This window comes from Microcaecilia unicolor, chromosome 6 (assembly GCF_901765095.1).
Source record: "Microcaecilia unicolor chromosome 6, aMicUni1.1, whole genome shotgun sequence".
In the NCBI taxonomy this organism is placed as follows: Eukaryota; Metazoa; Chordata; class Amphibia; order Gymnophiona; family Siphonopidae; genus Microcaecilia; species Microcaecilia unicolor.
The window spans coordinates 276,510,524-276,535,965 of NC_044036.1; the positions used below are offsets into that span (position 1 = coordinate 276,510,524).

Here is a 25,442-nt window from a genome sequence, read left to right on the forward strand (position 1 = left end):
TTGCAAAAACCACAGAAAGGCAGTATATCAAGTCCCATTTCCCTTTCCCCTTAGTGGAAAAAATCACAAAGATGTAATTACCTTTTCCTAGAAAATACTTGAAATACCATCTGGTATGATATTCAGGGTTTTCCAAGTGCACATCTGTTCTGCGCCAGGTACCTGGGGTGTAGTCTGTATTCTGAAAGAGAACACCATATTCTTAAATTATGAAATCAGTTGCTCTAGCAGAGAAACAATGGGTTTGAGAGATAGTAGAGAGAAAAGTGTAATGATTATAATGGCATATTAGGAATGGACAGTTTTCTTTTGGATCAGTAGTTTCCCTCTGCTTCTTTGGTCTTACAGCTCAACTGGAATAGCCTTGATTGGGTTATGGTGCCATGAGCCTTCACTTGCAGTTACCTGGGGATTTTTCCCCTTTTGTATGTCTCCGTTTCAAAAGTACCACACCGTTGTGGTGATAGTCCATGGCAAGAGGCCACAAACTGCAATTATGGGCCCTATGTCCAGCCAGTAGATGCCACTATTGAGTGATAGTAAAGCTGCCCCCTTTCCCTCTAGGTCAAGCCCAAGATCTTAAAATACCAAGGCACAACACTTTTCATTGAGCCACTAGAACAGCCTTAGAATGACTCATCTCGATAAAATTTTGTAAATTTGTGTATGCATATCCAACAGTACAGGCATCAGGCTCAGATGGGACTTGTTTCATTTGTAACCAAAAATAAGAGCCTCTCCCTAATAATTTGCAAAGTACTATTAAGACACTATCAGGCTCATTTTCAAAAGAGAAGGATGCCCATCTTTCGACACAAATTGGAAGATGGGCGTCCTTCTCCCAGGGTCGTCCAAATCGGTATAATCGAAAGCCGATTTTGGACGTCCCCCAACTGCTTTCCGTCACAGGGACAACCAAAGTTCAAGGGGGCGTATCAGAGGTGTAGCGAAGACGGGACTTGGGCGTGCCTAACACATGGACATCCTCGACCCACAATGGAAAAAAAAGGGCGTCCCTAACGAGTACTTGGACGACTGTACCTGGTCCTGTTTTTCTTACAACCAAGGCACAAAAAGGTGGCCGAAATGACCAGATGATCACCGGAGAGAATTGGGGATGACCTCTAAAAAATGGATTGTCGCGTGCCCAAAACCTGCACCTACACTATCGCAAGCCATTTTTCAGCTCACCTTTGTAAAAGGACCTCATAGTATCTTAATAGCCCTTTGCAAATTATTAGAGAAAGGTTCTTATTTTTGGTTATATATACTCTTTAACAATAGTTACTTGTTTCATTTGTAAACATCCTATATAATAATTTGCATCTCCAACGTTCCATGTCTGGCTGCCTGGGTTCGTAACATCTCCTGATGTCAGCCAGCCTCCAGCGTTCTATTCCCCCTCACTGTCCCGCCCTCGCGTCAAGACGTAATGACGTCAGAGGGCGGAACAGTGAGAGGGAATGGAATGCTGGAGGCTGGCTGACGTCAGGAGATGTTACGAATGGAACAGAAGCCAGTGCCAGCCAGCCAGAGAACGTTCAGGTACAAATTGAGGGGAGGAGAGAATCGCAGGACATCGAGGAGAGGGAGGGAGGGAGGAAGGGAAGGGGAGGGCAGGGCAGAGCAGAGGAGAATTGATGGACATGGATGGGATGGGAGGACAGTAGAGGAGAGAATCGTGGGACACGGATGGGAGGGCAGGGAAGAGGAGAATCACTGGGCATGGAGGGGAGGGGGAGAGAGAGAGAGAAAAAAAAGCTTATATAACAGCCTTCCTAAGGCCCGTTTCTTTGTTGAGAAAACGGGCATGATTCCACTAGTTGCAAATAATATAGAGATAGTTTCTCTGAAGGTGCACATTTCAATACAGACAAGGAGATGTGGCCTTGTTCTGTAGTTTTCTCATTCACTGTGATATTTCAGAACCAACACTAACCGGTCTTAATATCAAAAAATGCCCCCAATATTGCACAAGTAATTTTCTAAGGGGCCCTTTTACTAAGCCGCGTAAGCATTTATGTGCGCCCAATGCATACCAAAATGAAGTTACCACATGGCTACCACATGGCTCTTGTAGTCATTTCATTTTTGCTGCGCGTCCGATACACACGGCTTAATTTTTATTTTCTACCATGCATATCGAACGTGCACCAAGTGGCATGTGGCATACGTAGGTCATTACTGCCCGGTTACCATGTAAGACTTTACCGCTAGGTCAATGGATGGCTGTAAGGTCTCAGACCCAAAATGGGCACGCGGCAATTTTGATTTTGCCGCACGTCCATTTTTGGCAAAAAAATTTAAAAAGGCCTTTTGATTCTGTGTGTGCCCAAAACCCGCGCCTACACTACCGCAGGCCATTTTTCAGCGCACCTTAGTAAAAGGACCTCTAAATGTTTGTACCTGGCCAGGGAAAAGCATGTCTGCTTGATAGAGAGTCAGTGAAAGAATGTTTAGTACTGTGAACCTACAATGATGCTGAAAGACAAATGCAATTTAATTGTAAGATGGAGCCTGTGGATTACTGCTAATATGTCTATATTTACATGCAAAGTGTTACAGCAAATTTGTTTATCACCAGAAAATGATTTTGGGACATTGATGTGTGGAGCACAGATATAATGAAATAATAATATTATTTGTCTTTTGATTTGCTCACGTTTATAATTCACTCTCATAGTGGTAAGCTCAAAGATGTGTGCAGGAGCTGAAATGAGAGCCTACTGTTGGGAGTTTTCATTATTTCCCAACTCCAACTGATCGAGGGCTGTTGGGGCCACGGCATTATGTACTGAGAGCTACCACTTAATTATTATAACCATTAGATCTAATATTGGACATCATTCTCTGTTCCCACACATTAGTGGAAATATTTTAGAAAACATTTTTAGGTTTTACATAGTAAGGCATGTGCAGCTTCTTAACCTCACTGCACAGCATAATGCTCTCTTTCTCATGTTGAAAATAGTGAGCTGACATTCCACAGGAACACAACTGGTTGAACCAAACAAGCTATCCAGCTAAATAATTTACCTGGATATTCAGTATAATATTCAAGTTAAGTCAGATTACTGAATACACTCACTGAAAGTTAGGGCCGCTGGGGGAGGCAATATTCCCTAGGCCCGGCCTCCAAGGGAGGCCCGGCACCGCTGCTGCGTTAGCACATTGGCAACGTCTCCAAAGACATTACACAATGAGATACCAGCAAGCAAGCCTTCTCTGGAGTAGCCCCCACACTCTGGAATGCACTCCCTGAAAGGCTCCACTTAACACAAGACTATCCCTACTTCATGAAGCAGGTGAAAGCTTGGCTCTTCAACCAAGCCTTTAATGGAAGAAGTAACTAACTTGTTAATCTCACTCACACACACAAGGAGTGAAACAGGCTGCACATACTGCAGCAGGACATGTTTATCAACTCCTACCCTAGCTGATATAATATTTAACCATCTTTCTGACCTCATGTGCACCTTTCTTTAAATTAGTCACCTTATTTTATTATTATTATTAACATTTGTATAGCGCTACCAGATGCACGCAGCACTGAACACCTGACACAAAGAGACAGTCCCTGCTCGATAGAGCTTGCAGACCTCTTACTCTCTTACCTATCTATATGTTTCCATCTTTGCTTATACCCTTCACTGTCAATTAAAATGTTCTATTATGTATTGTGTTGACATTGTAAGTAGTATACTATGCCATACTTCGTATTGCTATTTGAATATTTTACTGCTGTAATTGCCTATTGCTCATGTCTGATTTATTCTTATTGTACACCGCCTTGAGTGAGTTCCTTCAAAAAGGCGGTAAATAAATTCTAATAAATAAATAAATAAGCTGAGCAGGCAGAAGAACAAAGGCTGCAATGCATTCATTGTTTTCCTGGGTTATCGCATTAATGAATAGCATGTTGCATTGTCTTCTCTGCCGTAGTGCTGAGGTATTAAAACCCCATCTTCAGGTTGATAATCTACAAGATAGCGACGTGAATGGGGGGGTGCAGTGGACCATGTGGAGGGGGCGGCAGTGGCTGTGGCCCGAGTTGGGGGGGGCGGAGGCAGCTGCAGCCTGAGTGGGGGGCGGCAGCTGTGGCAGCCCTGCCCCAGGCCCAGTTCTGTCTCTTGGCAGCCCTGCCTAAAGGTATCCAATTAGCTTTAGGATAGCCATTTTTCCAGTCAGACTTTCAGAATTTCAGCACTAGCCAGTTAATCTAACCACACCCCTGGCATACCTCCAACTCCATCCAGACTCAAATGAACTGGCCTGTGTAGGAGTTCTTGAAAAGGTAAGATTCCTCTGGGAAATTCTAGAAGTTACCTGGGCAAATATTTTGCACATCGTTTGCATTCATATAGAAATCTCTCCCACCCCCTCCTCCAAGCTTTTGCCATACATCAGGAAAGAACAAAGTCTTCTTTCAATAGGGACATTTCCAAAGTCAAAAGCAAAGATCCTTCCCCTCAGAGATGTATTTTTAAATCCTTTTTAATGCTCTTTGATTATCTGGTGGCCTGAGGTGGGCTGTGTGTTCACAGCAATGGCTCCTAAGCATCAAAGGCAAAGATGAAAGGAACAGAGAGAGGGAAAAAGCTTACTGTACCTCAGATAAAACCTTTTTACAGAAATGTCTTGCTGCCTACTCTACAATTTTTGCCATTCCTCTGCACTTTAATTCTAATACCACCATGTTGGCCTTCAGAAAGAAAGTGAATTTAGGATGTAACTTAACTGCTCAAGAGACATCCAGTTTTCCCAGCACTGGATGGAAAGTACTTTAGGAATTCTTCCACCAGTTAAAGGTACAACTGAATGCCGTGGAAGGGCATAATCGAAAGTCGCCGGCGATCTATTTTGACGGCGCCGCAACAGCTGGCCGGAACCGTATTATCAAAAAAGATGGCCGGCCATCTTTTTTTTCAATAATACGGTTTAGCCCGGCCAAATGCCAGAGTTCGCTGGGTTTGAGATCGCCGGTTTTGTTTTTCAGCGATAATGGGAAAAAAATGCCAGCCATCTCAAACCCGGCGAAATCCAAGGCATTTGGTCATGGGAGGAGCCATCATTTGTAGTTCACTGGTCCCCCTGACATGCCAGGACACCAACCGGGCACCCTAGGGGGCACTTCTAAAAAGTTTTAAAAAATACAAAAAAAGCTCCCAGGTGCATAGCTCCCTTCCCTTGGGTGCTGAGCCCCCCAAATCCCCCCAAACCCACTCCCCACTCTACACCATTACCATAGCCCTTATGGGTGAAGGGGGGCACCTACATGTGGGTACAGTGGGTTTTGGGGGGGGAGGGTTGGAGGGCTCAACACTTAGCACTACAAGTGTAACAGGTAGGGGGGGATGGACCTGGGTCTGCCTGCCTGAAGTGCACTGCACCCATTAAAAACTGCTCTAGGGACTTGCATACTGCTGTCAGGGAACTGGGTATGACATTTGAGGCTGGCATATAGGCTGGTAAAAAAAGGTTTTGATTTGTATTTTTTTAGTGTGGGAGGGGGTTGGTGACCACTGGGGGACTACGGGGAGGTCATCCCCCATTCCCTCCGGTGGTCATCTGGTGAGTTGGGGCACCTTTTGAGGCTTGGTTGTGAAAATAAAAGGACCAAGTAAACCCAGCGAAATACTGCTTAACGCCGTTTTTTTCCATTAACTGTGAATGCCGGCCATCTGGTAGCCATGCCCATGCCCACCCATGTCCCACCTTCGCTACACCACCGACACGCCCCCTTGAACTTTCGCCGGTGAGGCGACGGGAAAGCGGCGATGCTGTCAAAAAAGCCGCTTTCGATTATACCGATCTCGCCGCTTTTGAGAGATCGCCAGCCATCTCCCGATTTATGTCGGGAAATGGCCGGCGATCACTTTCGAAAATAAGCCTGATAGTCTTCTAGATCCTGCCACTGCTCCCAAATCCTTTTTGGGCAGGCTCCTATCATTTCCACCAAGCATGAAAGGAAAGGGTATGAAGGGAAAACTTCTGCAGTGCACATACAGCTGCAAGGCACACAGGAACTTTTATGCATCTATGAAAGTTAAATGCAAAGTAATACCTCCATCTCCATAACTTTTGTTTAAATGAAGATATTGTCATGAATAAAAAATGAAAATATTACTTGAAACTTGCCCTTTTACAACATATATTTAGTTTTCTACATAGTCATCACCATGCTACACATTTCTGCAAAAACGGACAAGTTTTTGAAAGTTGTCGCAAAAGACTTGCACATCTTGTTTCTTCAACCAGCTGCTCGCAGGCCTTTCCACCTCTTCATTCAAGTCGAACTGATGCCCCTGAAGGTATTCCTTCAATTTAGGAAAATGATGGAAATTGCATGGTGCTAAGCCTGGGCTGTATGGTGGATGTGGTAAGATGGTGAGTCTAGTTTTCTCAATTGCCTCTGTGGTGTTTCATGCTGTGTGGGGCCTAGCGTTGTCTTGTTGCAATATAATTTCCTTTTTGTGCTTCCAAACTTTTCTCAATCATTCCTTTAAAGTTTTCAGTGTTGAAATGTAATGTTTTAAGTGATCCTCTGATTGTTCTTTACAAGTTCTTTAATTTTTCTCATGTGAGACTTGTCCGTTGCTGTCATGAGTTGCCCCCTTCATTTTTGATCACAAAAATCAGCCCTTCATGGTCCACCATCTTTACATTTTTGGCCCACTAATGCACAGTATTCACATCAATACTGTCATCACCAAAAGAAACATGTATGCAGTGATTAATTTTAATTGAAAGAACTCGTTCAACAATCAGAAATTATATCACGGCACATTGCTTAAATTGCACCTACAAGTGCTCACTGCATATTTCCAGTTCAGAACCAATAGCAAAACAGCCTCTTCACACAGACACTTCTCACCAACTAAGGTGAAGGAAGAGATTTCAAAGAACAAGTGAACATGTGTAGTGCATTAGTGCTGCCACCTATTGATGGTTTATGGAGGTGAAAGCATTAATTTTCATTTTTTTTTGTAGCTTGTGTTTAGGTGGCCAACAGAGGTGGCCTGAGGGGAATATGGAGGAATGTAAGGCATAAGTCTGTAGGAGTTGAAAAGTAGGACAGAAAAGTGGGATCATGTATGAAGACCAGATCTGGAGGCCAAGGAGAGATATAATGGCATGCAGACTTCTAAAACTCCTGTGCACATGCCCTGCTTTCATCCCTGATCTAAACATACCCCAGAGAATACCTCTTTTTTTAACCCAGCTAGCAGTAAACACAGTATGAAAGATTGTGCATACTTTTAATTGGATAGCCAGCAATTTGAATAGTGACAGCAATAATGAATCAATATTTACCAGGTAAAGTATGGTGGATGTGGTATCCACATCTACCATATCCAAATCCAGAGGTGGCCAGTTCAAATCTCACTGCTGCTCCTTGTGATCTTGGGCAAGTCACTTAACCCTCCATTGCCTCAGGTACAAACTTAGATTTTGAGCCCTTCTGGGACAGAGAAATATCCAGAGTACCTGAATGTAACTCACCTTGAGCTACTACTGAAAAAGGTGTGAGCAAAATCTAAATAAATAAATAAAAGTAGTTTTGAAATGGACCTTTCCACAGAGAGTTCTATGTACAGGCCAAGATTTTTTAATGTATCCAAGGGATTATTTGTAACTAGCATCCCTGTTTTTACTGAAATGTTAATTTTCCACATTTTTGTGTGGCAGTGGGAAAGGCTCTGTGGATATTTATATTCAAGAATCAATGTGTGTGCTTCCTTTAAAGAGCTGCTTTCGTTTTAGCTTTAGATATTGTTATTAAGGGGGTCTTTTACTAAGCTGCAGTAGTGTTTTTAGCTCACGGTAGAAATTAGCTGGCGGTAAACACTGAGATGTCCATTATATTCCTATGGGTGTCTCGGCATTTATCACCTGCTGATTTCTACTGTGAGCTAAAAATGCTACCATGGCTTAGTAAAAATCGCCTTTATTAAGAGTAGTTTATAGAATCACGTTAACCACATGGTTTTTTGGCACCTTAAGATGTCATTTATAGAATTTGGCCCATAGTGTATAACTGCAAGACAGCTTGCATGTAATGAAACCTGGGAGGGGCATGAGCAGGGTTGCCACTTATGTGCAGAACAGGGCTGCTGAGAGGGGGTGGGGGGCAGTGGACGAAAATTCCTCAGGCTCGGCACTGGCAAGCTTCTTCCTGCCTGCTTGCTTCTTCTGGGTCTGTCCTCTCCTACTCCTGCATGCTGCCCAGGACCCAGTGATTCTCACTCAAAATTAACGTTTGATATTAGAATCACCAACAGGATTCTCCAAGAGGAGCGTCGTTTTGCTGTTAGAGTAGAGCAAATGATTTAAATTGGTGGATATATTTTTCCCTCTACACGCTCTGAAGGATTCAAGGTTTCAAGAGTGGTTGGAGATTTTAAGGCGTCTGGGACACATTGAAGAACATAGATGCTAATAGGTTTGCTTGAACTAGTTTCCTTGAAAAAGAGACTGATATGAAGGACACTGGTGTGACTTGGATATGATGATGTTCATGATTATAAATTACATCAATGCTCTAAGAGATTATTCAGAAATAACTGTAAAGAATAATTTTGTTAGATCTATATACAGTTGAAACAGGTATCCTTCAGAACATGAGTGTGAGGTTGTTTTAATGATGGGTGAGAGTGAATGATAGGGTTGAACGTGGATGATTGTATTTTGATATAAGTAGCAAGGGGAAGCTGACTAGGTTAAAGTTTTGGTGAAATTATTTTGTATATAATTTTTTTTCTAAATAAAGTTGAATGAGATAATATTGATTGTAGTTACTTTTATCTGAGGTATGTATTAGTGGGTACGGAAGAACTTTTTGTAGTCTGGTAGCATGATTCCCTTCCCTTTCCTTACTAATATTTACAGGAAAATAAAAGAAAAAAAATTCAACATTTATTTGGCAAGATAAACCTCCCCACATTGCCCTCCAAAAGCCAAAAATTAGTAAATCTAAAGAGGGTATAAATTTACCCGACTTTAAAATCTACCACCTTGCTTTTAGAATGTCTCAAGCCATACAGTGGTTCCAATTAGTGGATCAACTGCACTCTCCCAGGTGGCTTACTTTTGAATTTTCACTAATATCTCCCATTCCTATTTCCTTTTTTCCTCAATGGATAAATACCCCTATACTGACAACCTACAACTACTTAAGGCAACCTCTTCAACTATAGTCTTCTAAAGCTTTCTACAGCAACTCTAGCATAAATACCTGTATGGTTTAACACTTTTCTATTCTCATCTCCACCACCTCCTGTGGGAGGGAATTCCAAGTATCTACCACCCTCTCCATGAAAAAATACTTCCAGACTCAGGAGAAATGTCAGAAAGTATTTTTGTCATGGAGACGGTGGTAGATACTTGGAATGCCCTCCACGGGAGGTGGTGGACATGAAAAAGGTAATGGAATTCAAACATGTGTGGGACAAACACAAAGGGCTTCTGTTCAGAAGGAATGGGTCCACAAAAGTTTAGCAGAGATTGGGTGGCAACACCGGTAATTGAGAAGCAAAGCCAATCCAAAACGGTCTGTGCCCTGAAAATAGCAAAGACAAATCAAAGTCAGGTATGCATATAAAGTATCACATATAATGAGTTTATCTTGTTGGGCAGACTGGATGGACCGAACAGGTCTTTATCTGCCACCATCTACTATGTTACTATGTAAATTGGCCAATAAGGCAAATCAAGGGTCTTTGAGCTCTTTTCAATTGGTGATAGATAAGCAACTAGTTTCCATCAATATCTTAAATTCCATGTATGATCTCCCATTGTCTCATGAATCATGGTCTGATTTTAAAAAGTCCTTACCTAATAACTTCTCTACATTTGATGATCCACAACTACAATCAGAATTTACTTCACTTTGCCAGGACTTGCTTAAAGGAAACAAAAAAGACTCGAAAATCTATAAAAAGTTTCACGAGACTTGACAAATCCTTGTCATACCATAGAAAAACTCTGGGAATCTGCCTTACAGCTTCGGCCTGACTATATGGATTGGCAACACTTCTGGACTAAATCCAACCAACCAAACTTAACAGCTGGAATCACTCAGCCCTCCTTTTTTATCCTTCACAATGTTTATTGGAATCTAGCTAAATTGACTAAAATTACCAAAAGCTATCTCCCTCCTAAATGCTGGTCTTGCACAGAAACTAATGGGACTTCTCTCACCTTCTCTTTTACTGCTCCTCTGTAAACAGATATTAGACCTCAATATTCATATCTTATTGTAAGCCACACTGAGCCCGCAAAGAGGTGGGAAAATGTGGGATACAAATGCAATAAATAAATAAATAAATATGGACAAAAAAATTTCCAGCATATTATCTCTGACATCTAACACTCCATTGTTGTATCAATTGATTATTCTTCGTTCTTCAACTCCCGGGTTGAATATTGAGGAACCGCATAACAAATTACTTAATATTATGTTAGCAATTGTAACCCATCTGATCATTTTTCACTGGAAAAACAATTCCAATCTCAATATGCACGAATTGTGGAGCCACTTTTGTGTTATATGAAAATATGAGGAAGCAGCTGCCTGTAAAACCCATAATTATTCTGACCAAGAAAGTTTGGGCTCCTTTTGATGATTATATTGTAAATGTTTAACATCTTATAATTTTTGCCTATTTGCTAATTCAGTGCTACTTATGTTACTTTGCATTGCATTTATACCTGTTCATGTTTATTGTGATATGTTATGCTATTCCTTCTTATCTACTATATTTTTACTCCTTAAAATATTTCTCTTACTACTTTCTTAAAATCAATAAAAAGATTTTGAAATAAAAAAGTTTAACCTCTTAATGGATGTCTGGCACATTTCTGAGTTATTTGATGCAAAAGACTGCTGATTGACCTTCAAATGTTATTTAATATTGCTAATTAGATGTTTAGCATTCTGGAGACCAATATCAATCGTATGAGTGAACTGAGAGTCAAAGTTAAATGCTGCTCATTTCCTTATCTTCAGCGCATTCTAATTTCAACCTTTCGGTTCAGTTCATGATGCAAATAGATTCCAGAGAGAAGGCAGTAGGCCTTATTTAACAACGTTTGTCATATAACAGGATGTTCCAAATTATTTGGAAACTGAGAAAGATTAGGAACTACTTTCCCAAAGTCATATTCCACACACTAGTGCAGTCAATGGTCCTAACAGACAAGGACTACTGCAACAAAATATAAGCCGGTTGCAAAGAAGGAATCCTGAAAAAACCATACAGAACACAGCAGCAAGATTAATACTAAGAAAATCACCCTTTGATAAGGCAGGTCCACTACTACAAGATCTTCATTGGCTCCCAATAAAGGAATGTATCTCATTCAAAATATGCACCCTGGTCTACCAAATAATCTTTGGTATGGCCCCAGCCTTTATGAGAGACCTAATCGACCTTCCACTTAGGAATGAAAAAGCTGGAGTTCGCACCTACCTGAATCTCCATTATCCAAAAGGCCAGAAATTAATCTACAAGACCGTATATTCAGCAGGCTTCTCATAGCAATGCACAAAGCTATGGAACGCCCTACCCAAAAACAAAAGGTCCATAGGTCAATATTTCAACTTTCGCAAACACCTCAAAGCCTTTTTCATCAGAAAATACTATTTACAAGGATCACAAATAATCTCATGGTAACCTAAATCAATCATCATTCTCACAGTTCCCCATCGTACATATGAGTGTCTGTAGCATTAGCACACGCTAATTTTTAGTGCACACTAAAAACACTAACATGCCTACAGTGCAACTTAGTAAACAGAGCCCTAAAACAATTTAGGAGAGATGTATATTCACTGGTACATTTTTGGTTTCATTAGCGCATGCTAAATCAATTTAACGTGCACTACTTTTTCAATTAACACAAGTAAGTCGATTAGCACACAAAAATCACTATTAAAACAAACATGTGGAAACTAACTGAAAAGACACCTGAAAATCGGGAATATTTGGAAGAAATAGTAAACAAACCATTATTTTTTTGCCTATACCTTAGCACACACTACATTGGCATGAATGAAAACAATGACATTTTGTTAGCTTTTTGTGTTGATACAGACAGTAAACAGCATAAAACAATATATCAAATATTGTTAACGTTTTGATATTGCTCCAGTCGAAAAGTTACGCTTTAAGGACCTCAGTTTCCCCTAAAAACAGAAGTATATATGCAAGAGTGAGACCAAACATGATCAAGGAAGTTTCTTTCACCTCATCAGAAGATCCATTTTCAACACGGAACCTTCCAGCTCTCTGTATGGCTCCATCTGCATCACTTGAAATAAGCTGTGGACAAGACAAAAGAATATTAAAATGGCAGGTGCATCTACTGAATTTATGTTTCAATTTTTATAATCAGGACCACAACAAGCTGTTACAGTGAAAGGGAAAGGGGATGGGATTTGATATATCGCCTTTCTGTGGTTACAATTTAAGCGGTTCACATATTATGTAACTGGGGCAATGGAGGGTTAAGTAACTTGTCCAGAGTCACAAGGAGCTGCAGTGGGAATCAAACCCAGTTCCGCTAGTTCTCAGATCACTACACTAACTCTTAGGCTACTCCTCTATTCCACCCCAATGAGAAAATAGAGTCACAAAGAGGTGTTCCCTATGATGAAAATAACTTGGTTGTCCTTTGGCAAGGTTGAGGGTTGGCAAGTTGTAGCTATCTCTTTAGTGTCAGTCCAGTAAATGCCAAATGAGCATCAAGCTTCAGAGAGAGTACTGTTATCTGACTCAACTTGAAATGTTATAAGCTTCTACAAAGTACATGGTGTCATTTTGTGCATATCAATGCATGCTGTGCATTAACATGTGTTAACTGATTAATGTACTTTAGTGCATAGAGACCCAGTGTATGCAAATCTCTCTCATGTATATTCAATATGGCTGTCTTGAAATTCAAACCACTTAGGTGTGCCTTCACGATAGGGTTGGACAACACTGGCCTAAGTTTGAGACCTAGGAGCTTAATAGGCATGAGGTAAGTGAGTTACAGAGAAGGAACAAACCTTGCATGATTGAACTTCACAGACTTGTGTTTCATTTACTAAACTGCCAGCCTTATTCGTGTAAAGAAGTGAAGAGTGATGTACTTGAGGATTAGAAATCCTAAGAAACTGTATGTGATAGGGAGTGAAAGGCTGCTGTGCATAGACTGGGAGTGAGACCTCTGGGTGACTGTCTGACAATCTCAAGGTGGTGAAACAATGTGACAGCCAAAGTCAGAAGGATGTTTAGGCTGAATAGAGAGGCATAACCAGCAGAAGGGAGGAAGTGATTATTCCCCTCTACAGGTCATTGGGGAGATCTCAGTTGGAATACTGCATTCAGTTTTGGAAAGAAATCTAAGTGGTATGGGGTCTATGCCAGCAGAGGTATGAGAAGAGACTAGAAGACCTGAATATGTATATCCTAGAGTACTTAATCCAGTCCAACTTGTTCCACTTTCTTGCAGTTTGTGAAATATTTTGCTCACTTCTCATATGACAACTATTGTACAAAGGGTTTTTATTACACATTTTACTGTTACTATTAACAAACAAACCTTCTCCAAAAATGGGAAAACTGTAGAACTAGTGGACATGAAATAAAGCTGAAAGGAGGAAAATTTAAAGCAAAATCAGGAATTTTTCATGGAAAGGGTCTTGAATGCTTCAAATGCTCTCCTTGTGGAGATGGTGGGCACCAAAACAGTGATAGACATCAAAACGTTGTGGGATCAACAAAGAGGATCTCTATATAGCAAGAGAATGGAGTCAGAGTATTAAGGAATTTTTTATTTGTTTCTGCGAGAGGGATTTAATATATATGTGTTCTAACAAAAAACAGAGAGGAAAAGTAAAAACTTTTCATTGAAAGCAAAACATAAATGACTCTTGCATTTCAAAAAAAGATGGGGGGGGGGTGTAATCTGCACAGAGAAGTTGCCTAGCTAGGTGGGGCTATGTGGGCCTGGTCCCCCCAAATTTGCTCTGGGCCCCTGCTTGACTGGCAGGGGTCCCCAACCCCCACCAGCTGAAGACTTCGTCCAGCACTGGTCTGTGGCACTGCTGTCGCATTGCCTGTCCTGCTCTCTCTTCCCCTCATGTTGGGCATGCTCCTTTTAGTGAAATTGAGCATGCTCAGTTTCACTAAAAAGAGCGTGCCAGATGTGAGGGGAAGAGATAGCAGGGCAGGCAATGCGGCAGCGCCGGAAACCAGCACTGGACAAATTTTTCAGCTGGCGGGGGTTGGGGACTCCTGCCAGCCAATGTATTTGTGGTGGCAGTGCTTCAGCTGGTGGGAGTTGGGGACCCCCCGCTAGCCAAGATGTACAGCAGTGGCAGTGGGCGGCAGAGGGGGGAGGCGGCGGGGCGGTGATCAAAATGTGCTTCCCCACCTTTGGCTCTGGATCCCTCCCACCTCAAGGTCTGGCTATGCCACTGGCACAGAGAGGCAGTTACAACCCTGACATTACTTGGCAGACTAGATAGGCCAGGCTGGTCTTTATCTGTCATCATTTATTATTTTATTTAATTAGATTTTGCTCACACCTTTCTCAGTAGTAGCTCAAGCTGAGTTACATTCAAGTACACTGGATATTTCTCTGTCCCAGGAGGGCTCACAATCTAAGTTTGTACCTGAGGCAATGGAGGGTTAAGTGACTTGCCCAAGATCACAAGGAGCAGCAGTGGGATTTGAACTAGCCACCTCTGAATTGCAAGACCGGTGCTCTGACCACTAGGCCACTCCTCCACTGTGTTAAAAGTACAGTAGAGGGTAAGTTGGCTGCAATAGTCCTTATACACTTACAACTGAACATGATTTGTTGGGAGTTTGTGTTAATTTCAGCCCTGTGTAGCTGCACTTTCTGCTACAGCAGCGTTTGATCTTTCACATGCTGTCAGTTGTTCTGGCTGTGAGCCGACCCTCCAAAAGCACTGTCCATGTGTTGTCTGTTAACACTAAAATAAAGCTTTCAAGTGCTGTTTTCTTTTGAACTTTTGCAAAAACTGTTCTGTGAAACAGTCACACTGAGATCACTGGATTGCCACTGGGCAAACACCTAATACTCTAGCACATTCTGCATCTGACAAGCGAACCTCACACAGTTGAGTCGCTATCAGAGCAGAACATATCTTCCTCTTCCTGAAAGCTTGTTACGGAGAAACTCCTTTGAGGGTTACGAGTTCAGCTTTAGGAATACTGAGTTTCATCTCACCGGCTGACAAAAATATATTCCTTCACTATTACAACATATTTCTCTGTCAGGCTTCTAAATGGCACTCACAACTCCCACTGCTTAGTAAAAAGGAGAATAACATGTGCTCACATGTAGTCATGCCCAATTATATATCATTTGTGACTGATGGAGGGAAAAAGCCTCAAGGTGCCTGGATCAAAAACAATAACATAAGCAAGAGTTGATCCCATTGACCAATCACTCGGTCTTAAGAGGAACTGCTCCTCATCATGGGCAAAAAACCACCCCAAGGCCGCACAAAGGAGAAATGGTACAGGGAAACCTCCTCATTAGTCCATTATACTCCTGATATAGGTTGCTGCTCTGTATCAACCAACTCTTCATATATATAAATCAAACAGAAGATAGATGGCAAGCTACTTAGCTTTTTTGACGGTCTAAAGTATGCACGGTTGCCACAGCTTCTTTATCCCCGACCGACGGTGGCCAGCGTCTCGCTGTGCTCATTACAAGTTCTAGCTGCTTCAGGGTCAGCGTGGGGAACAGCTGTGAAGAGAGAAACAATTCTAACTGTACCTATCAAGACCATCCAAGTTGTACTTACAATCTTTCTCACTTCTTACATTAACAATAGCGTCTCCTGCTTGGTTAACCGGCAACACTGAGTGTTTGAAATCAGCTGTTTTTTTAACCTTCTCTGCTTCTGACGTCAGACGCCTTTGGACATCAGAGGCAATCACAAAAAGTGGCTCCATTCTATCCGTGAATTTAACCCATTCGGTTCCCTAGTGTTAAGGTGGAAAATCCATCTTTGTTCCTTCTGCAAAAGTAGTCTCCTGTAGTCACCTCCTCTTTTCTGCGGGAAAACCCATTGAATTGTCCAGCACCAGAAATCATCAAAACTATGTTTAAAGCACGTGAAGTACAATGCTAAAGGCAGGTTCAATTTCTTTGTTGTGATGGAACTCCGATGTTCTATTAAACGAACTTGTAATGCCCTTGCTGTCTGCCCAACATATAGTTTATTGTAGGGACATTTGATGCAGTAAATCACGCCTTCCATCTTACAGGTGGTCGAGTGTCTCAAGTCATAACTCCTAGCACTATTTGGGTGCTTGAAAGTCTTAGTTTCTATCATGACATGGCAAACCGAGCAATCGTTGCATTTCTTATGTCCTCCTTCAGATATATCCCGATCCTCTGAAATGGGGGGGAGGGCTGAGGGGCAAAGAAGCTCCTTCAGATTCCACCCTCTATTGTAGCAATTCTCACTGCATGATCTTTAAATGTGAAAATTGTCTGTATTAAGTGCTTTCGAATGGCTCGCACTACCTGCGGAGTATGGGCCATATACTGCATCACATACGTAAGATTCCTATCTTCCTCATGCTCTGAAGTCCGTACTGCCAATAATAAATCTTGGTTATTATACTTAGCTCTACGGTTTGCTCTCTGTATAACATGCCGAGGGTATCCACGCCTTGCTAATCTGTTTTGTAAAATTTCAGATTGCTGTTTGTATTCTGCATCAACATATTCTCCTGTATCTTAAAAATTGGGAAAAAGGAAGACTATCTTTCAAAGATGGCAACTGCTGTAGTCCAGCAGTGTGTTTCTATCAGTATCCTTGTGGTGAACAGTGGTGGAAAAACCTACCATTGTCTTCCTGATATGTACATCTAAAAACGATATTTCATCCACATGACAGTGTGCTACGAATTGAATCCTAGGATGGCATCCATTCAAAAAATTCGAAAACTGATCAACAAGAACTCTGTCAGCGTCCCAAAGAAAGAAAATATCATAAATAAATCGCACCCAGAGCTGAACATGGCTGAAAAATGGGTTGCCATAAATAAATACCTTTTCAAATTCAGTCATATAAAGGTCAGCCACTGAAGGGGCCATTGTGGCCCCCATGGCAACACCAGAAATCTGTTGGTATATCTGTCCTTCCCAGAGAAAAAATGTCTTTCATGGCCAAAACTGCCAGTCGCATGATGAAATCTGTTGGTGTTTTGGGGTTCAATCTATCATCTAAACCATTCTTAATAGTATCCAAGGCTTCACTCTGTGGTATCCTAGTATATAAAGAGGTCACATCAAGTGGGACTAATAACAGGGACCCTAATGAGCTTACTTTCGAAAGAGATCGCCAGCCATCTCCCGACACAAATCGGGAGATGGCCGGCGATCTCCTGATCCCGGCCAAATTGGTATAATCGAAAGCCGATTTTAGCCGGCCCCAACTGCTTTTCGTCACGGAGCCGGCCAACCTTCAAGGGAGGGTACAGAAGGCGGGACGGAGGGCGGGATGTTGGGCGGGACAAGGGGCATGGTTACGAAATAGCGGGCTTCACCCCATAATGGAAAAAAGATGGCCTGCTCAGACAAGCATTTCGCTGGCTGCACTTGGTCCATTTATTGGGCTGCACTTGGTCCATTTATTTTTAGGTCCAAGTCACAAAAAAGTGCCCCAATTGACCAGATGACCACCGGAGGAAAACGGGGATGACCTCCCCTTACTCCCCCAGTGGTCACCAACCCCCTCCCACCCAAAAAATTTAAAAAAAAAGTTTTTTGCCAGCCTGTATGCCAGCTTGAAATGTCTTACCCAGCTCCCTGACAGCAGTATGCAGGTCCCTGGAGCAGTATTTAGTGGGTGCAGTGCACTTGAGGCAGGTGGACCCAGGCCCATCCCCCCCCCCCCACATTCCACTTGTGGTGGTTAATGTTGAGCCCTCCAAAAAAAACCAAACCCACTGTACCCACATGTAGGTGCCCCCCTTCACCCCCTTCAGAATAGCCATCTATGGTATGGTAATGGTGTAGAGTTGTGGGCAGTGGGGTTTGGCAGGGATTTGGGGGGCTCAGTACCCAAGGTAAGGGAGCTATGCACCTGGGAGCTATCTTTATTTATTTTTTTTAATTTCTAGAAGTGCCCCCTAGGGTGCCTGGTTGGTGTCCTGGCATGTGAGGGAGGTCAGTGCACTACAAATTCTGGCTCCTCCCACGACCAAATGCCTTGCATTTCGCCGGGTTTGAGATGGCCGGGCCTGGTTTCCATTATTCATTATGGCTGAAAAACGAAGCCGGCCATCTCCTCTACACCCAGTGATCGATTTAGCCGGCCCCAACCGTATTTCAAAAATACGGTTGGCTCTGCCCCCTTGCTGAGCCGGCCCCGAAGATGGCCGGCCATCTATTTGGCTGGCGCCGTTCGATTATGCCCCTCCACGTCTCCCTTTACCTCTGTTAAGAGCTGTAAAAAATGGGTAGTGTCCCTCAGATACGATTTACCTTTGATCACTAAGGGTTGCAGAAAACAATCCACAAACATGGACAGCGGTTCTAAAACAGAATCCCGACTTGAAATAATGGGTCTACCTGGGGGGTTCTGCAAAAACTTGTGGATTTTGGGTAGAGTATACAATATGGGTATCTGTGGATATGCAGTGTTCAAAAATTTAAACTCCTTTTGTGTGAGATACCCTAATGCATATCCTTCACTGGTGATATGAAAAATCTCTTTCTGTAATCCTTTAGTTGGGTCTTCATCCAATAATTGATAGTCCGTTCCAACTGATAATTGTGTCTGTATTTCTGCTATATATTGCTGTCTGTCCTGAATGACTATTGCACCTCCCTTATCCGCCCTCAGGATCACTATATTGATGTCTGATTTAAGAGAGATTAAAGCCTGTTGTTCTTATTTGGTAATGTTGTGAAATCTTCTATTGGATACTGCATTCTCTATTTGACAAAACTCCTGTAAGAGTAAGAACTTAAACGAGGCTAAAACTGGGGGTAACAGTCCTGGAGGGCACCACTTAGATTTCTTTTTAACAATGGATATATCAATCCGTTCTGCTGGGATATCTGCAAAAAACATTTTGAGGTGTAAAATCCGTAAAAATTTCTCTAATTCAATCCATAGCTGAAAGGAGTCTAGTCCCTGCGTGGGCACAAAAGATAGCCCCTTGGATAACACATTCCTCTTGGTAATCGTCAAATGATGTTGTGAGAGGTTAACAATTACGGATTCTGCCGCTACTGATGTGAACGCGTTGTGGGGTGAGTTCCTCCTGGCGGTGGACGTTCCTCCCACGCTGGCCACCGTCGGTCAGGGATAAAGAAGCTGTGGCAACCGTGCATACTTTAGACCGTCAAAAAAGCTAAGTAGCTCGCCATCTATCTTCTGTTTGATTTATATATATGAAGAGTTGGTTGATACAGAGCAGCAACCTGTTGCTTCTGTTATCGTTTTTGATTCAGGTACCTTGAGGCTTTTTCCCCCCATCAGTCACAAATGATATATAATTGGGCATGACTACATGTGAGCACATGCTATTCTCCTTTTTACTAAGCAGTGGGAGTTGTGAGTGCCAGTATATGTGATTTATAGCTACTTCCATCACCACCCTATACTGTATTTAGAGGCTTCTAAATAGACCATGGCATAGGAGCAGCAACACAGATGACCATTCTACAAGTGAAACCTACTACCAAGGCCTTGCCAGGTGGACAATTTCAGTGAAGTCTGGCCTGGACGCAAAAACCACATTAATATCATTACAGAACTAGACTGAATTACAAATAGATTTCAGAGCTCAGTCAAATCTTTCATCCTATGCCTCTGAATTAAGCAGATTGAATTTTTAACTCCGACTTTGCCAGGATAAGACTAGATCAGGAGCAAGCAACCGGCAGCCCATGGGCCAAATGCGACCCACCACTAAATTTTATGTGGCCCCAAGACCATGTGAAGTATACACAGAAACCATCGTTAACCAGAGTTTTGGTGATTTTAAATTCTGTATTTTGCAAGTAGCCATCTAGCCATCCAGCAGTTTGTTTCTATCATTTCCACTTACATTTTTATTTCTTATGTATTTAGTTATCACAGAAGGTCTACAGAGCTCTGTGCATTTCCAGTTTTGACATTATATAAGGTTGCTACCCACTAGGAGTAGTACCGACATTCATGCAGCCCTCTATGTATAAAGGTTGCCCTCCCCTGGGCTAGATGCATCTGACTACCACAAATGTTGAGTTTATCTGTAATTTCACATAAAGCATTGAATATAATTTCTCTCCTTTAGGCTCTGTTTATTCATTTGAATTAAGTGCATAGTTAGTAAATAGGACCTATAGAGATTAATAGGGTTTATGTTATTTAATATGCATGAAATCATATTAATGACTGTTAATATACATTAACACATTAACCAATTAATACAAGTTGGTACACAGAACACATTCTTTGATAAACATGTTTTTGTAATATAATTCCAGTAAAACAATTTATTTAGTTCACTTTTTCTGTGAAATTTTTGTGTCCAATATTAAGCAGAGTGCATGTGATAAAATTATCCAGATACTTTAACCAGATGCTTAGTGAGATACGTAGTTATCTCTGCATCACAATATTATAAATTAAAGATATCTAGATAAGTTTATCTGGATGTCTTAGGCCTGCTGTACCTACAGCCCAAGAACTACATAACATATACTGGATAGTGGCTATCTATTGCCACTGTCCATTTCACTTTTTGCCTTGCCTCCACAATGCTCCTGAATGGGGCTGAGGCCAAAGTGGGTGGGCATTGAGAACCCCGCCCAGCATCTCTCTCTCTCTCCCTCCGCCCCAGGTGACCGGGCATCACTCAAGCCTCCCAACCCCCCCCCCCCCCCCCCCCCCCCCCCGCCATTACTACTACTACTATTATTTAGCATTTTAAAGCCTTCATCTCTTTCCCAACAAGCAGCAACTCATACCCACTCTAATGTCGGCCTCAAGCCTTCCCTCTGATGCAACTTCCTGTTTCCGCACAGGCAGGACCAGATCAAAGGGAAGGTTCGGGGCCGGTAGAAGCAGTGGTTGTGATTTACTGCTTGCTGCCAGCAAAGAAATAAAGGCCTTTATAATATGTGAACCACTTTGATTGTAACCACAGAAAGGCAGTATATCTAACACCATTTCCTTTTCCTTTCTTTCATTTAAAAGGTACAGGGGGGTTGGGGGTGGAGTTGAGACACTGGAATGCCCGAAGGGGAGGGGAGTGAGAGATACAGGGAGTGTTCAGTTTGTGGGGCTTGGGGAGCAATGCCAAACATAGAGAGATGAGCCACTGTTGGGTGAGCCTGAGCCAAAGTGGTTGGGCCTATGCCCACCCAGACCCACCCATGGCTACACCACTGATTCCTCCCAAATTTTATTTTTTTATTTTTTTAAATTTGCATTTCAAAAATTTACATTAAAAAAACTACTTTGAACAGGAAATCCAAGGTAGCAAAAACAATAAGATAATTAGGAAAGCTTTACATATTATAGTCTACAAAGATCCTCCCAATTTTTAAATGCTTGGCTTTTGGCTAGACAATTGGTTGGCCAGCCATAAGTTAACCAGTCTGCGGGGACAAAATTTAAAAAACAATGATTTGGTCTGGTAATTTCCAAAGATATCTAGACAAATCATTTTAAAACCAACCTAATAGTCTTTATGCAGTTATTAAAGGACCAGCCAACAAAGTGTTTCCCATAAGAACATAAGAATAGCCATACTGGGTCAGACAGTCTTGTCTCTTTCTGCAATTAAGTATCAGGCTTTAATATATTTTTTGAATAACTGTACAGTTAACTCTGAGAACCAAAAGAGGAATTTAAAAAATGCAGACTAAAATAGCCAGTACTAGATTTGCCTGTGATATGACTTGCTGTCACTCCATACATATCTCAGTTCAGTCTAGGGGCTATAACAGAAGTGGTCACAGCCTGCCAGTTTCTCACGAATCTAAGAACCTTGTCAGGGACACCATGAGAGAGAGAGAGAGAGAGAGAGAGAGAGAGAGAGAGAGAGAGAGAGACCATCTTGCCCTTATAAAGCAGATCAAGTTAGAGGAAATTCCAGGCCCTTCTTTAAGGAGACACGTTTATGACTGCCTGCACTTCTCACCAGAGCAGGAACAAGAATGGGGTAACCAGGGTGTTGCCCTAGGCACTGTGGGGGTATTTTACTAAGCAAAGGTAAACCCGATGTGGGCTTACCGCTCGCTAAACCAGAAGTACCAGCAGCCCAGCGGCAGCTCCCACCCCTTGCACATGCCATTTCCGGCGCTACAAAAATATTTTAATTTATGTAGCGCCGGTGTTTACCCAGCGGTAATCTGGCAGTGCCATGCGCTGCCCAGTTACCACAGCGTTAGCGTGGGAGCCCTTACCGCCACCTTAATAAGTGGTGGTAAGTGCTCCCCCCCACCTCCGAAATGGCCGTGCGGCAAGTGCTTCACTTGCTGCATGACCATTTCTTTAAAAAAAAAAAAACAGCCTTTTACCCACTGTGGTAAAAGGGAGCCTCAGTGCATGTCATAAACATGCGGTTATGCCAGCACAGGCCCCCTTTTGCCGCAGCTTAGTAAAAGGACCCCTGCATATTTCAGAGTACTTCCAGTGTTCTTCAGTAGAGAGAAGAGAGAAATCTTATTGCTGTGTTTCTGTAATGGTGCCCCTGGAGGGAACAGTAGTTCTGGTGCTGCTTTTCACTTTTCAGACTTTCCAGGATTTTCATTCTACAGGTCTGCAGCATTTTCACTTTGAAAATAATCATAGGGAAAGCACCCCCACACACACACATTTAAACTTGTGAATTTGAGCAGATACTTTTGGAAATGCAAAAGTATGTGTGAAGTTCCAGCCCCCCCTACCCCCACCCCCACAGAAACAGCAGATAGAAATAGATAAGAAATAGCAATGCGTACATACTTTATTCACATATAGAGTGGCAGGCAGTTGAGGATGTGGATCTGAGAGAGGGGAGGTGATTTCCTGACACTGGTAGTGTATGACTTCTGACACTGGGTAGTTACTATTAGTGATTACTATGGGCTCAATTCTATATATGGTGCCAAAAAAAAAAATCAATGACAAAAAAAGTGCTTTTCTATAAGCTGCACTTACAGTTAGTCACGGTTTATAGAATAGCACGTATGCCTGGGAATCGAGCGTAAAGTTCAATTACATTTAATTAGTGCCAATAATTGCTTGTTAAAAAGTCAATTATCGGTGTTAATTAGCTTCTTATTTAACTAAATTGTGCTCGCAAATTGGGCACATGCCCAAATTTGACCATGCAATTTTTGGTGACTCTTAAAGAATTAGGGGGTATAAGCCTGTTTTATACTTGTTGTTTTTCTTTTGTTAAAATAAAGTGGCAAACATTAAAAAAAAAAACCCTTTAATGCACGTAAAGCACTGTTTGCCTAGGCTAATAATTTTGATAATTACTCAATCATACAGTCAGAGATAGAGAGCGAGAGAGATGTATTTTTTTCAGGGCTTTAACAAATCTCCATCATCAGTCCAAAAATATTCCTTATCCTTTGAAAACTTGACTGAACTTTAATAGAATTATTTGTAATAATATGTTACAACATTTCTGGGGCCAAAAAATACTGAAAGGAGTAACCTGGCAGGAAAGGCTCCTGCCTGGTTAATCCCTGCTGAGCCAGCTGGCCTCCAATATTCAGGCTCTAATTGGCTATTCCCTAGGTGGCTACGTTAGGGGTGGAGTTTGGGCGCAGCCACTTCTTAACTGGTTAGCAGAGATATTCAGTCTGCGAACCAGCTAAGGGGCCCTTTTACAAAAAGACTTGCCATGCGGCAACCTGGAAGTACTGCCAGCCAAACATGGCCGCCGGCAGTAGTTCCGCCTCGAGTGTGTGCCATTTCCGGCGCATGGAAAATATTTTTGTTATTTTTATCATGGCGCTAACCTAGTGGTAAACAGGCAGCTCTGCGCACTGCCCGGTTACTGCCAGGTTACTGCGGGAGCCCTTACCGCCACCTCAATGGGTTGCAGTAAGTGTTCCCTGCCACATGGCCAGGCAGTAAGACTAATCTTACTACATGGTCATTTTATTTTTAGGGGCTTTTTATCTGCTGTGGTAAAAAGGGCCCTGGCACATGGGCAAAATGGCCCCCGCCACTATTGCAGGGCCCTTTTCACCGCAGCTTGGTAAAAGGACCCCTAAGTAAGTTGATAAAGTTAGGACATCAAAACTCCTATCCTAACTTTCTCTGTTGCGTTAACCGTATACCGCTCTGAATATCGGCTGGTGCCGGGTTAACTTCCTGGTTGCTGCACTGGATATTCAATGCCCGAGGCCAGACATGTCCTGGCATTGAATATCCAGGGTTAATTTAGCCTGTGACTGTCAATAGCTTAACCGCCTTGAGCTGAATTTCAAGCCCTCTGTGTTTTAAAAGAAAAGGTGTTTTGAGGTGTTTTTTCTCTCAACATATAGCAATAATAATTAAATGTAATTGAGAACTAGTACATGCTCATTGCTATTTGTGTTTCTACATCACAATTATATCAGTTGGAATAGATTTCTAGTGGGGGGGGGGGGGGTAATCAATAGATAGAACAAGTCATGAGCTGTTAGCCCATGTGAAACAAGTTGTCACTGATGGCTCATTGAGAGTGAAGTTATAGTGCTCTTTTTAAGAAGTTTCTTATTGTGTTAATGCTTGGATGTTTCTCTTATATATACTATCTGCTACCACATTTGCTTATTTCCAATCTGACGAAGAAGGGCAACCTTCGAAAGCTAATCAAGAAATGTATTAAGTTATGTCCAATAAAAAAGGTATCATCTTATTTTCTTTTCCATGTTTTATTTTGTTTGATTTCTATTGATAACCTTAAGAGTGGACTAACACGGCTATCACACCTCTCTACTTATTGTGTTAAAAAATTATAAAGGTCCTTTTACTATGGGAAGAGGCCCTGCGGTAGCAGTGGGGGCCATTTCCCCCACACACCAGGGCCCTTTTTACCACATTGGTAGTTCAGAGTTAGCATGCAGTAAGCAGGGCCGGTCTTAGCAAGTGCGGGGCCCTATGCAGACCAATTTGATGGGGCCCCACCCTAGCTCCGCCCCCTAGCTCTGCCCCCTAGCTCCGCCCCCTCCCTAGCTCCAGGGCCGGCCACCCCTCCCTCCAAGCTCCCAGACCGCTCCCTCCGAGCTCCATGGCCCCCAGCTCCAGGGCCTCCCTCCCTCCCAGCTCCAAGGCCCCCCTCCCTCCCTCCCAGTCATTTTTTAACATCCCCCTCCAAAATCCAGTACTAGGTATGCTGAGAATACAAAACACTCAGGACCTATAGAGCAATTCTACCATACCATAAGCAGTCATTTCTACTAAATCACACAAAGAA

At 42.4% G+C, this 25,442-nt stretch overlaps 1 protein-coding gene across 1 annotated transcript in view; it reads right to left on the reverse strand.

The window, feature by feature from the left end:
• Positions 1-25,442, reverse strand: part of GARNL3 (GTPase activating Rap/RanGAP domain like 3) — a 456,591-nt gene that overhangs the window by 165,482 nt on the left and 265,667 nt on the right. The window contains exons 4-5 of the mRNA XM_030207543.1: positions 12,249-12,323; positions 82-181 (exon numbers count right to left, since the gene is read on the reverse strand). Of these exons, the coding sequence (XP_030063403.1) occupies positions 82-181; positions 12,249-12,323 (175 nt within the window). The remainder of the gene's footprint in view (positions 1-81; positions 182-12,248; positions 12,324-25,442) is intronic.